The sequence below is a fragment of the Papaver somniferum genome, chromosome 10 (genome assembly GCF_003573695.1).
Source record: "Papaver somniferum cultivar HN1 chromosome 10, ASM357369v1, whole genome shotgun sequence".
Taxonomy (NCBI): Eukaryota; Viridiplantae; Streptophyta; class Magnoliopsida; order Ranunculales; family Papaveraceae; genus Papaver; species Papaver somniferum.
Genome location: NC_039367.1, coordinates 73,590,215 through 73,604,023, shown reverse-complemented (window position 1 = coordinate 73,604,023; position 13,809 = coordinate 73,590,215). Strand labels below are relative to the sequence as shown.

The 13,809-nt window shown below is 35.4% G+C and overlaps 1 protein-coding gene and 1 non-coding gene across 2 annotated transcripts; one reads left to right on the top strand and one right to left on the bottom strand.

Annotated features, from left to right (window-relative positions):
- Window positions 1-8,210: 8,210 nt before the first annotated feature.
- TRNAQ-UUG lies at window positions 8,211-8,282 on the bottom strand. The gene has a single exon. It is a non-coding gene; the product is annotated as a tRNA-Gln (tRNA).
- Window positions 8,283-8,297: 15 nt separating this feature from the next.
- Window positions 8,298-12,223, top strand: LOC113319612 (F-actin-capping protein subunit alpha-like). Its single transcript, XM_026567856.1, has 10 exons — window positions 8,298-8,634; window positions 8,722-8,837; window positions 9,077-9,166; window positions 9,274-9,338; window positions 9,695-9,856; window positions 10,917-10,995; window positions 11,160-11,237; window positions 11,639-11,713; window positions 11,798-11,833; window positions 11,922-12,223. The coding sequence occupies exons 1-10, from the start codon at window positions 8,526-8,528 to the stop codon at window positions 12,024-12,026; spliced, it is 915 nt and encodes a 304-aa protein (XP_026423641.1). The 5' UTR covers window positions 8,298-8,525; the 3' UTR covers window positions 12,027-12,223.
- Window positions 12,224-13,809: the final 1,586 nt, after the last annotated feature.

Here is a 13,809-nt window from a genome sequence, read left to right as displayed (position 1 = left end):
AATCAGTGTGAGAATGGTTAGGGCTCAACTACATTCCAGTCCAAAGTTAACTTGTAGTAGTCTAGAGTCTGTAGCGGCTTAAGACAGTGTGGTGTTCAAATCTGGACTAGGTCGTGGGGTTATTCTGCATTTGCGGTTTCCTCGTAAACAAAACTTCTGGTGTTTGTGTATTTATTTTCCGCATTCTATTTTTTTATATAATTGAAATATCACAGGTTGTGCATAGTTCAATCAATTGGTAAATCCAACCTTTGGTTGTTGATTGAAATTGATTGACACTTGAACATTGGTCTTTGGTACCGTTCAAGTTGTTTTTCATAATAATCAGGCTCACAGATTGCATATGTTTGATATGCTGATTACTTCGCGAAACAGAGATATAACTCTTGGATATATTTTCTTTGATTGAGTCTGATTGTCTAATTGATTCTCTTGAAATTATATTGAAGTCAGTCCATACAGATTGCCTAACGAAATATTGTGTGTGGTCGTTAGACCTCCGCTTTTTCAATTTGTACCAGAGCAGGAAAACATGTTTAAGACCTCATAAGTCTGTGTTTGTAGCAATCTGACTCTATGGACAGAAGTGTTATCTATATAAACATACCGCCAGTCTTCAAAGACTCGAATTACTTATGGTGGAAAGTTTTATGCGTTCCTTTCTCCAAGCACGTGATTTTCAATCATGGGTTTATGTTGTTAATGACTATAATCCTCCATTGGTTACAATAGACGGTGTAACTGTTGCAAAGGATATTGGTAAGCATGAGCCTGACGAGATTCTTGCTGCAAAGCAAATTCTGACGACTTGAACGCTATCATAAATCCCATTACCCCAGATCTTCAGCACCATGTGACTACGTGCACTCGGTCTAAAGATGCTTGGTATATCTTAGAAACCGTATTTAAGGGAATACCTATGAAAAGGAAGCTAGGCTTCAAAACCTAAATTCTGATTGGGAAAACCTTCATATGGATGATGAAGACTCATTTGATGAGTTTAATCACAAAGTGTCTGAAATTGTTAATGCATCTTTTTCATTGGGTAAGACTATTCCTGAAAAGGACATTGTAATGAAAATTCCCAGATCGTTGCCACCTAGATACGATTCTAAGAAACATGTCATCGTTGAATGAAATAACCTTGATACACTTTCCAGAAATACTCTTGTTGGGAAGTTAAAGATATTTTGACATGAGCGTACATCCAAATCTGAAAAGAATATTACTTTCAAAGCACAAAAAAATACTAAATTGCTTGATAATAGTAAAATCATTGGCAACTCTGCAGTTGATCCTATTGAGAATGATTCATCAGATGAAGATATTGACAACTCAGTCTCACTGATCATAAGCCAGTTTAGATATCTTCTTTTGAAGAGAACTAAACGGTTCATCAGAGATAAACCTATTTCATCAGTCAAACCTCATGAACGTGCCCCTCCTAAAATCTGGGACACCGACGATACTTATGATGAGGATATGCCACAGTGCTTCAAGTGTAAAGGTTTTTGTCACTTTGCTAATGAGTGTCTAAATCGTAGAAAATACAATGGGAACAAAGGTCTTGCTGCAACTCTTGATGAAATGTCTGATCACTATGATTCAAATGAAGATGAAAAATCAAGTGTTGCACTCCTTGGTGAAAATATTGATTTTGATAAATGTAGCAACGTACATCAATCTTGATATTCTTCCTGGAGAGACTTCTTCAACCACTTTGGAGGACAAATGGATTTTTCCTTGTCTACTGAAAATTCTGTCTCACATGTTTCAGGTACCTCAATTTGTTTAGGCATTCTCAGCTATGGTTTCTGAACCGTCCTCTACATTGACATGTTCTTATTGTACTTTTAAGGGTCATGAACTCTCTAAGTGTTTCAAGTACAAACATAAAATAAGATATGTCAATAAACTTCAATGGAGACCAAATCGATTAGCAAACAAGATCAAACTTGTTCAAAAGTCGAATACATCTGAGGTATATATGTAAACTCAACTCTTCTCCGAAGAAGCTAATTTCTAAAGAAAAAGTTAGACCTCTACAGAAAAGAACAAGGTCTAATCATTCTATGAAAAATGGTATTAAGAATTCCGTACAAGAATTATATGGTGAACATATTATTGTTCACCCCAGCACAGCTTAATTGTATTGAAGGTGCATCTTGTCTCATGTGCCTTGTCAAAGAGACAAGAGTTGAGCACAAATCAGGTTTTAGGAAAAGGAAAATGAAATTTTTATTTTTATTTGTTCTTTTTGGGTTAAGAGTTGGTCATCAATTGGTATTGAAAAGGTTTTCCCTTTTTTTATTTATTGAAAGAGGGTTAAAATCGACAATTCTACCTTATTTAGGGTTAAGAGTTGGTCGTACGTGAATCCTACTCTATATATATGTTCCGTAACCCTACATTCCTTTTTCCTTCCCTAAAAACTCTTTTTATCTCAAGATTGCTTGTAGAGCTTGAATTATGTATTTCTCTCACAATTCCATATTTGAATGGAGACTCCAAGCATCATATCTTCTGATGGAAAAGATGTTAATATAATTGTTAAGCCATCAATCATGAAGGAAAAAGATAAATCTCTTTCCTCTACAACTTTGAAGAGAAAAAGGAAGAATATGAAGAAACCAAGGGCTATTCCCTCTAATCTTCAGAAGTTTTCTGGTGTTCTTGAAGAATTGAAGGAAACAAGGAAGGAGATTCAGCAAATAAAGGCTATTGTTCTAATAAATCTTGAAATTCAGAAGGCCCTGGTTCGACATCAGTCTAGAAGGTTTGTTGGAATTGACTTCTTTCTTCATGAACCTTATGTTCCAATGTCTGTTGACGAAAAGGAGTTCGGGGATGATAAAGAATTTTTCAAGAATCTTAATGTCTAGGAAACTTCTTATGAGAATTTATTCTTGTGTTTTAAGAAGGATAACTAGGGTTTGGAATAACAAATATTGTGATTACACATAGCTATTGCCAACGATTTTCATCTTGCAATGTTTTAGATTTATTTATTTAAATTCTAAGTTATTTGGAAGATGATTTTGCAGTATTAATCTTATTGGTTTTATATTTTGCAATTTTTTTTATGGGATATGTGTGTTTACATCCGTGAACTGTGATTGTCCAATATATGTCAAAAGTTAAGTCTATTATGTCTTTATGCAAATATTGATAAAAGATAGAACGAATTTTTGTATATTTCACAGTATTGATCTTTTCCTGATCCACTTCTATGCGAAAGTACTATATGGATCCGTAAGTTTTCTTATGTTGAGCATTTCAGATTAAGTTAATCATTAAGATCTTCCTGTGGTTAATTTATTCGAGTTTTCTGGATACAAATTCATGTTTCATGTGATTTGTTAATGTCCAAAGAAATCCTTCTTTTCTTGTAAAAGTAAGGTCGCTCTTGTTTTTCTTCGGGAATGACATTTTATGGGGGAGAGTTCTTACTTGAACTTGTGTTTAATTGCCAAATCTTTGTGGGGAGTTCGGCTGTGGAATATTGTAGGAGTTATCTTGTATTTTTATAAACTCCTTGATGAATACACTAAGTTTCGACTATGTGAAATCATCGAAACAAAAGTTGATATGTTCTCTTTTAGTCATGAATAATCTCTTTGAGAATTTCATTATGATGCCGCTAATTTTCGTACCTTTGCCAATTTATATTGACAAAAAGGGGGAGAATTATTTTGTAGTCCACACTACATACATATGGTTTACGTATCATTATGTAAGGGGGAGTGATTTTCATTGTGAGATGAAGTACTGAATAAGGGGGAGTGATACATATCACCGTAGTGTTATTGTCAAAGTTATGATACAATTGAACTTTGATGTCGTGTAATAATACTATGACATTGTATAACAATAATTGAGAACATCTGTTTTCTTATTGTTATGGCTATCTTCAACAACTATGATGCTGAGTTGAACATGTTCAGAATCACTGGAGTACTTGGAGTGACGAAGAATTCAAGGAATGTTGAAGAACCAAGGAAATCAAGCATTTGGATGAGAACCTACAAAGTTAATTTATTTTGTAATCCATATGTATTGATAGTTTTTGTCACTAAAATTGACAAAGGGGGAGATTGTTAAAGCACTGCTCGGTCGAACTCGCAAGCATTGCTATCTCAAGCTTGTTTTTCAAGTTTAGGTGTCAAAACTGTAAGTCTTGATTTATAGTCTACTTATATCTATGCCTCAGATTTAGATAAAATGTGTAATAAAGCTTTATACTTCACGACGTTTATTGATTGAAGGCGAAGATCTACTAAAGGGAGCTTGGAGGAACTTCATCAATAAAACATATGTGGAGACTTGAACTCATTTATTACTCAAAAGTCTATTCTATTATATCTCCTGTTGAGACTAAGTCGTGTAACTATATACACTTTTACATTATACATATTTGATATTTTGAGCTGAGTATACCTCGCTTATATCTTTCTCAAAATATGTGTTGCAAAGATTTTTGCTTTAACTACATTCATCATTATTCTTGACGAAAGTCAAAAGATAATCATGTGAAAATCGCCTTGTGACATCTTACATGATTCGTGTGAGACAACCATTTGATGTAGACTCGGAATGTTTCGTATTGATCATTCGATCACTTGAAAATTTCTTATAAGCTAATAGTTTGTGTGAGACATCTATTTTCGTCTTCTAAGAATGTTTCAATGATTGAAATGGGAATTTAGAACAATTAACTATTGTCTGGATATAGCACAGCACAGTAAGCATACCAGTATGCAAACTGTTGTAAGAATGATTCAGGTTCGGGAACCAAGTATGCATACCCGTATGTGAACAGTTCTAACTGTCAAAGTCCGGGAACTAAGTTTGCGTACCCATTTGCAAACTGTTTCACCTGAATTTGGTCCGGAACAACAGTATGCATACCCGTTTGCGAACTGTCGGAAAAGATCAAATCCGGAACTTAAATTGCGTACCCGTTTGCAAACTTATGTGGTTAAGTTCTAAAATCGGTTAAGTATGATCTCATACTCATGAAAAAATACATTTATAAATTAAGGAATGCAATCTTTGCAAACCGTGGCTAAAATGTTTATGAATTGATTCTTTTAAATCAATCCGATTTTGCTTGTATTGTGTCTTGTATACTTATATGAGAATATAAATAATTGAACAACTCTATGAGTAACACAATTAGATTCATTTGATTATCATTTGATCTAGAAGTGTTAAGATGAACATGGTTAATACAAAAGTGTTCATATGGCTAACTTCAGTTAAGTGTTATTGAGCCAACTCAATATACACGTTTAGGTACGGTTACCCATATCCAAATGAAGGTATATTTCATTTGTGTGTAACAAGCTAAGTCCATCTAAAGATGGAGAGATATTTCTTTGGTTTTAAGGAAACTTAACTTGAATCTTAAATCAAATTTTCATCCAACGGTGAATATTGATTACTTTGTTTCAAAGTTATCAAACCCTGATTTCAAGACTATATAACGGAGAACACTAGCAACTGGGAAACCTAATCCCCACACCTTCTATGTGATACTAGTTGCGACAAGAGTCGATTCTCCTTTAACCTAGTTTTTTTTCCTAAAACCATTATAGGTTAACGACTTAAAGACTTCATTGGGATTCTGAAGCCAGACCCAGCTATTTTCTCTGTAGTTGCGTGTTCTGATCTTACTTGTTCTATCGTATTGAGTATCATCTTCTCTAAGATTTGCTCGAGATATATCTCCGATAGGTAAGATATAAAAAGTAATCACAAAGCTCTTCGTCTCATTCTTTGTGATTCCACAATAACTTGTTTTACTACCATATAGTTAAGTTATTGTGAGGTAATTGATATTTATAGGTTGTTCTTCGGGAATATAAGACCGGATTATCAATTGGTTCATGTTCACCTTGATTTATCAAAATACGGAACAAAAACTTCGTAGGTATTTATGTGGGAGACAAATTTACCTATCAGAATAGATTAATCTGTGGGAGACAGATTTGTTTATGAAGTCTTCGACTTTGGGTCGTAGCAACTCTTAGTTGTGGGTGAAATCAGGTAAGGTAATAAAGTGTGTAAAACCCTGCTGGGTTTTAGAGGTGTAAGGAACGTGACTATATCTTAATCAGTGTGAGATTGGTTAGGGATCAACTACATTCCAGTCCGAAGTTAACTTGTAGTAGGCTAGAGTCTGTAGTGTCTTAATACAATATGGTGTTGAAATCTGGACTAGGTCGCGGGGTTTTTCTGCATTTGAGGTTTCCTCATTAAAAAAACTTCTGGTGTCTGTGTTATTTATTTTCTGCGTTATATTTGTTTATATAATCGAAATATCACAGGTTGTGCTTAGTTCAATCAATTGGTAAATCCAACATTTGGTTATTGATTGAAATTGATTGACACTTGAACATTGGTCTTTGGTACCGTTCAAGTTGTTTCTCATAATAATCAGGCTCACGGATTGCATCTGCTTGATTTGCTGATTACTTTGAGAAACAATGATATAACTCTTGGATATATTTTTCTAGATTGATTCTGACTGTCTAGTTGATTCTCTTGGAATTATATTGGAGTTAGTCTATACAAATTGCCTAACGAAATATTGGGTGTGATTGTTAGACTCCCGCCTTTTCATTGATTACGTAGGGGAGAAAAGTCACTAAACATGTTGGTCAAATTATGTTGATAACCTAGATATTTTCCCCACCTTAACCAGGGGGAGTAAAACCATCACCAGAAGATGGCACGGGTTATACTGAAAAACTAAATGGTTCTCCCACAAAGTCAGGGAGAAGATAAATACCACCAAAAACTTGGAGTAAGCAACGTCAAAAACTCAATCAGTTATTTGGTTGATTTTACTATCTAGATCAAAGAAAGTCAAATTGTCGCTAGAAATAAGCGTGAAACTATCTCTTTTTTTCTTTCTCAAACTAAAGCATTTGCAATTCAGGTGTTGGAGACTACTCATGTGTAAAGCATATAGTTGCATTAAATATTGAAAAATATTTTACACTTCTTTTAGATTGCCGATATGTAAAGTTGCATCAACAGAACTAGTTGTGCATCTTAGAATGACCAAGTCGTTTGCTAAGACACGCTTTAAAGTGACCAAGTTGTATATATAGAGGGGAGCTAATTACCTTTATAACATGTAGTGTTTGCATGAGACTATTGAAATATGATACACTCTCTCTAAGTTTATACCTCCTTACCAAAGATATGAGGATGATAATGCCCCTGAAGTGGTACTGGTACCCGTACATTGTGAAACTTTTATTGAGCACGCATGCACTAAAGGAACATGTGAGATCGGTTGTCGATCATCTATTACAATAATGGTTATGTACCCCTCTGCAAAGGAACATCAATATCATGACTGGTTATCTGAACCACATTTTTTTTCTCTCATATAGGTGTTGTCCCTTTGGGTTTTTTCTGGCAAGGTTTTAACGAGGCATTGATACTAGTAGTGTGGATTCATCAAAGGGGGAGTATTAGGAAAGAAGTTTATGGTGGATGCCTGCCACACTTATACTCCTCTCGTATCACCACCTTTACATCCCCTTCTTTATCCCTCTACTTTCTCTACTACTTTGTAACCCCTAAAACTAGTGTGATAACTCAGGTTTAATACTTTTAGTGATGGACATGCACTCAATTACTCCTCTAGTGTTAATGTCATTTTTGCTATATTTTCTTATGTTATCCAGTAAATTGAAGCTCATTCTCTTTGTAATACACACCAATTTCTACTAAATAAGAAATTCTTTGTTGTTCTTTTCCTATTTCTTTTCTGCACTTATTTATCTACTAATAATTTAGTTTCTAACGCATTATTAATAGGGTGATGATTCACATGAACAATGTTTATTAGCATACACCAAAATGCGTGGTTGTTTTCAATAATTTTTTTACAAAAAATAACTCTAAGTTCAAATCTACCTTATTAAGTTTTTTCTTCCACTCGACAAATCTTCCTTTTACGTCGATGAAGGTCTTTACTCTTTTTCTTCATCTTCGCGTTTGCTAATTGAAGTGGATAAATCACTTTTATAGCTTTCATAATTTGTCCTAATGAATATTCAAGACATATTTGTTATTACACATACAAAAAAGAACTTATAATACTTTACAATTTCAAAACAGATGATTTCTGAATTGGTACCCACCTTAGTAAAAGCGGTACCCGAACATTGCTATATATAAAAGCAAAAAAGAGGTCCTACCGGGAGTCGAACCCAGGTCGCAGGATTCAAAGTCCTGCGTGCTAACTATTACACCGTAGAACCGCGTTGGCAATCCCTTTCCCCCAATTTAATAATTGTCTAAATGCTTTTCTCAGATTTTAATCTCCTGAATTCTTCCTCTTTTCTGCTTCACGTGAGATTGGGGCCAGCACTCAGCATCACAGTCCACCACCTCACACCATTGCCAAATCATTTCAAACTCCCCGCCTTCTCCCTCCACGCATAGATCACATAATCAGAAACCCTAATTTCCTCCGTCTCTTAGCAGTAGAATAATCATCAACAATGTCTGACGAAGAATCTGATCAACAACTGAGCGATGATCAGAAGTTAGAGATCGCTAAATGGTTTCTCACTAATTCTCCTGCTGGTGAAATCCAATACATTTCCAAAGGTACCTCTCTCTCTTTATACCTAACTTTTTTTTTTCTTCAATTCGGGGATTCTGAAATTTGGAATTTTTCTTGTTGGTTTCTGGCAGATATTAGGTCAGTTTTAATGGATAATGATTTATATAACAAGGCTGCTTCTGAAGCATTTCCTATTTACAATAAAAATCATCTCATTTCAATAGAAATGCCCAATCGAAGTGGAGATGTAAGTGTTGATTAAATTGTTAATTTTGGGTTTAGGGGTTATTAATTTGGTCTAATTTCACTTTAATTTGAATGTTCATTTAGGTGTAATTTAGGCCGTTTTGAAGGTTTGTTGAGTTGTAATAAGGAAAATGCTAAAAAAAATTAGAAACCTTAGTTGGGAAGTGGGTCCAACACCTTATTCACCCTTTTTAGGTCATGTGACATTCACCTTTGGTTGATTCATTGTGTGTGATTTAGGTTGTTGTTACGACATTTGCGGAACTTAGTGATACTGAATATCTGGATCCTCGTACTGCTCAAGTCGCTGTCGTGGACCATGTCAAACAAGTGAGTTTCTACCTCATGCGATGTGAAATGTTATTCTTGTTTGGGTGCTATAAGAAGTGGTTAATGGGTATGTTCACTTGTAATGTTTGTACCTTAAATTGGTGAAGGTGTGTATTGATGTGAGGCCTGCTACTGATGACGAGCTTTGCTCTCCGTATATTGAGGAATTTCGGTACGTTTACATGGACATTTTACAATGTACATCCATTAATCTTTTATGGTTTTGTTCCTATTTTGCAATATACATGGAGCACTAGATGTAAAAAAAGTTTAAACATGCACAGATTACATTAGATATTGTAATATTGGGAAATAGTAAATGCTACACTAGACTCTTTTATTTGCACGATGATATTTGGGGATCTTGCATTTCGTCATCAAGCCATCTACTATAGCATGCTAACTTGACAAATTCACAAGTTGGTATGAGACCTAAACTATCTACTTGTGAGTGGGTTATAAACTAGTGTTTTGATAGCTAGCTCATTTTAAGTAACTATGCTTTGTCGCTCAATTTTCTGCTGGCAGATGCGATTTGGACGCAGAAATTCTTAAATATGTCGGGGAAGCTTATAAAAAGGGTGTTTGCTCAGTTTACTGTATTAATGGGAAAGATGCGGAAGGACCGGGGCTTGACTTTGAGCTTGCAGTTGTGATTAATGCTTCTAGGTGTAGCCCACAAAATTTTTGGTGAGTGAAATTGACATTTGTAAATTCCGGAACTTAGTAACATCTTATCATGAGGGTTTTGCCGTTTTGATGTGTTCTCTTTGATATCGGATTACAAGACTTATCGTTTTGGGATTATTATATATCTTGCACTTGGTTATTTGCAAATCTACAAATGAAAGAAACCTTTATATTTGAACTGGCATTCAATCAGAGTCATCATAATTAGGGGAATTTTACTAGCTAACATACGTCTGTTCGTTTGCATGCGCTTAGCAGTTAGCTCATCTCTCTTCACTTTATTTACTCTCTTTTTTGTTAGGTATTTCTGTACTCCGGGCTTGATATAGTTTGTTTTAGTTTCTCAAGTGATTTTCTTTTGTCATATCACTAAGCAGAAGTATTAGATATCATGTTGGAATATTTCATTGTGGCTGATGCCAAGAAGTTTGAGTGCCCATCCCCTTGAAAACATTTCCATGTATATCTATATCTTACTAAAAATAAGCTTCATATAACAGGAGAATATTGGTTTATACTTGAAGATAGTAACTGCTAATACCAGTGTATATCAATGCTTATATGGTTGCTTTTCACCATTGAATGTGATACAATATGTGCAATATCAATATTATCAAGATTTTGGCACCTCTCGATAAGGAATTCAATAAATAACATGAGGGAGGATCCCGATTGTAGTAGTCATTCTAAGATAAGGAATTGCAGCTCTATTTCAGTAATTTGCAGGTTTTGCTAAGTCATACCGAATACAAGAACAGTGGAGCTCACATTAAGTAAATGCTAGGGAAAGGGAAGATGTGGTCAGGCAGTGACTTGCAATGGTCGTGTTTTACTTGCACAGAGCACAGCAGTTGTCCAGTGTTAGAATCTTGTGCATTTAGCTTGAAGAGTTGATGACCTGGTTACCTACTAAGGAAGATAGAAGTCGAGTCTTTCAGAGAATATTTCTCCTATGCTTATTTTTCTCATCTAATGAATCTAAGTGTGACCATCAGACATCTAATTTTTAATTTTTTTTATGTAAGGATCCAACTTTTATACCTGGATCACTGTTTTACAGCAATGGCAGTTGGCGTTCAATTTGGAACATAGAGTTTAAGGATGAGTTGCAAGTAGTGGAATTGAGAGGCAAATTGCAGGTATTACTTTTAAACTGGAACTGGTGTCACACTAGCGTAGTTATGCTTGATGTGATTTATGCGAATATTGATGGACTAAATTAGTTACCTTAGCTTGTGGTTGTGTGTGCTTGTAAATGCACTAAAAAAGTTTACCAACATTAACTAATTGAAGTTGGTTTCAGGTTGGGGCGCACTACTTTGAAGAAGGAAATGTACAACTAGATGCTAGCCATGAATGCAAAGACTCAACTATTTTTCAGGTTATCCAAATTCATAATTTTTACATTGGATCCCTGAACTTCTAACTTTGATCTCGTTAGATATTTTTGTCACTTTAGCCAGCAAGTGCCCTTTCTTTTCCTTTTTTCTTTTTCTTTTCTTCTTTTGTTTTCCCTATTGTTAAAGAATGAGGTTTTAGGGAAAACACTATAGTTAAGCATCAAGTTAGGACATGCCACATTGTAAGGCAAAGTATACGTTCTTCACCTTTATATCGCCTATGTTTCTTTTTCCTCTCCATGAACTCTTAAATATAGATAGCATTCGGAAGAAGGATAACCGTAGTAAATAACTAAATATTTGTTCTCGTTGGTTTTGTGGGTAGCTTCTATGCGACACATATGCTTTAGTAGTTCCCATACTGAAATTATTTCTCTTTCAGTCCCCTGAAGATTGTGCCCTCTCAATTACGAACATTATTCGTCACCATGAAACTGAGTATTTGTCTTCTCTCGAGGTGCGTGATACTTCTTTTGTTCCTATTGGTTGATGAGTTCATTGACTCCTTATCCTCTCGCTTACGGTTCTTTTGCATCTGCAGGGATCCTACTTAAATCTGCCAGATACCACTTTCAAGGTACTGATAAGTTTCCAATAAGCTTATTACTGCTATCTTTCTTTATTTTGAAAACCCCTTTTTTACTTCTAAACTTGTGATTCTACAGGACCTGCGAAGGAAGCTTCCAGTCACTCGTACCCTCTTCCCATGGCATAATACAATGCAGATAAGCCTTACTAGAGACATTACGAAAGAACTTGGCATTAAGTAACAAAACATCTACATTAGGAAAGGGGATATCTGTTGTTAATGTATACTATCCCATTGCCCGTCATCCTAAAGGAAAAACTTTTTCTATGTAAGAATCCCACTTATAGTCCATCCTTTTGTCTGTCACATGAATTATGGTACCCTGTCACACTTTTGGAACTTTTATGAAATGCCAAGATGTGGTTTTTATATAGAGTATGAGTATAATTGTCATGCAAATGTTTTCACTCTGTGTTTCAGTTTCTCTATACATCCCATGCCATACAGGAAGTTGCTTTTGGTCATCCTAAACGGGGGCCATGTGGCTCAATATTTGCGCTAATATAAAATTTCTTCAGAGACCTAAACTTTATCACTTGTGCTAAAATGGGCACGTGATTAAATTTTTACCCATGTGGTTCAAACTTTACACTGTAAAGATGAATCTTTGGTGACCCAAAACCCGCATTGTGACGATAATTTAGAATCGAGAGACTAGACTCAAAATCGTAATCCAAGATCACTCATGGTAAATTGTGAAGATGAATTTTTGGTGACCCACAACATAGAATATCTTTTTTTTTTGGTTTTGAAACAATCGGCGGGAACATAGAATATCCTACATTGTAACGATAACTTGAATTTTTGGCGACCCAAAACCCGCATTGTAACGATAAACTTGATTTTAGAATATCCTACATTGTAACGATAACTTGAATTTTTGGCGACCCAAAACCCGCATTGCAACGATAAACTTGATTTTAGAATCGAGAGACTAGACTCAAAATTGTAATCCAAGATCAATCATGGTAAATTTACTACATATTTATGTTTGTTTTAATAACTCTAAATATGCTTGTGCCAAAACTCGTCTCGCTCCCTAACCTCGAGACGATAAACCGTGATCCGTTATTCCGAAATGAGTTCGTTATACCTGTTGATACCTGAAAAATAATATCCCTTAACGGGTATAGGGTGCCCTTAAAAGGGAGGGATAAGCCTAGGACTTGGGGACTAAGCCCAAGTCCAATGAGAAAAATACCCACAAGATAGGAGGGACAAAGGGGGATTAAGAGATAAGCAAGGTGTTATATTAAGGATTGACATTAGAAGTAATTAAAGGGATTTAGGACATGTGTCACGATGTCATAAAAGGAGGGACTTTTGGGAAAGTCTATATAAGGAAGGACAAAGTACAATGGAAAGACAACTCTCTCTCTTACCATTCCTAGTAAAGTGAGGTCACTTGGTGAGACTAGGACGGGTAGAACAAAATCAAAATCACCCCTCAACATTTGGCGACCACACCCGGAGGCTCGTGCCTAACTCACCATGACAAATCTACAAGGCGCTAACCCAGGCGCGATAGAAAACCAAGCGACCGAGCAGCTGATGAGTGCTAAAAAGTGCATATTTCTATATATTTTTCTTGGCATTTAACTCATCTTTTGTGCATTAATTCTACATTTTATCCCATATTCTGTATTTTAATTGTTTTCAAGAATAAATATTTTTATTAATTAATTTTGCATTTTTAGGTTGTAAATAAAGTTTGGATGAATTGCGGAGCGAAAAGAGCAGAAAAGTAGTGAAAAGTCGGGAGGAATTACGCAAGGAAGCCGCGAGGAATGTTGTGCACAAGACCAAAAGGCTAGAAATGGGCTTAACAAGGAAGAATTGTTCTTAAAGAAGATATGGGCTTGGCATACCCAAGGCCCAAAACCCTTACCCAAACCCATTTCCAATATCCATACCCGTCTCCTTCGCCAGCCGTCAGATTGGATCACATCTGAATCCAATGGTCG

What these genes read in the sequence shown, in the direction of transcription:
- LOC113319612 (XM_026567856.1), top strand. Translation starts at nt 8,526, where the DNA reads ATGTCTGACGAAGAATCTGATCAACAACTGAGCGATGATCAGAAGTTA. An exon ending in TCGTGGACCATGTCAAACAA is followed by an intron (nt 9,167 to 9,273) that starts GTGAGTTTCTAC and finishes AAATTGGTGAAG; the next exon opens with GTGTGTATTGATGTGAGGCC. An exon ending in AGTATTTGTCTTCTCTCGAG is followed by an intron (nt 11,714 to 11,797) that starts GTGCGTGATACT and finishes TTGCATCTGCAG; the next exon opens with GGATCCTACTTAAATCTGCC.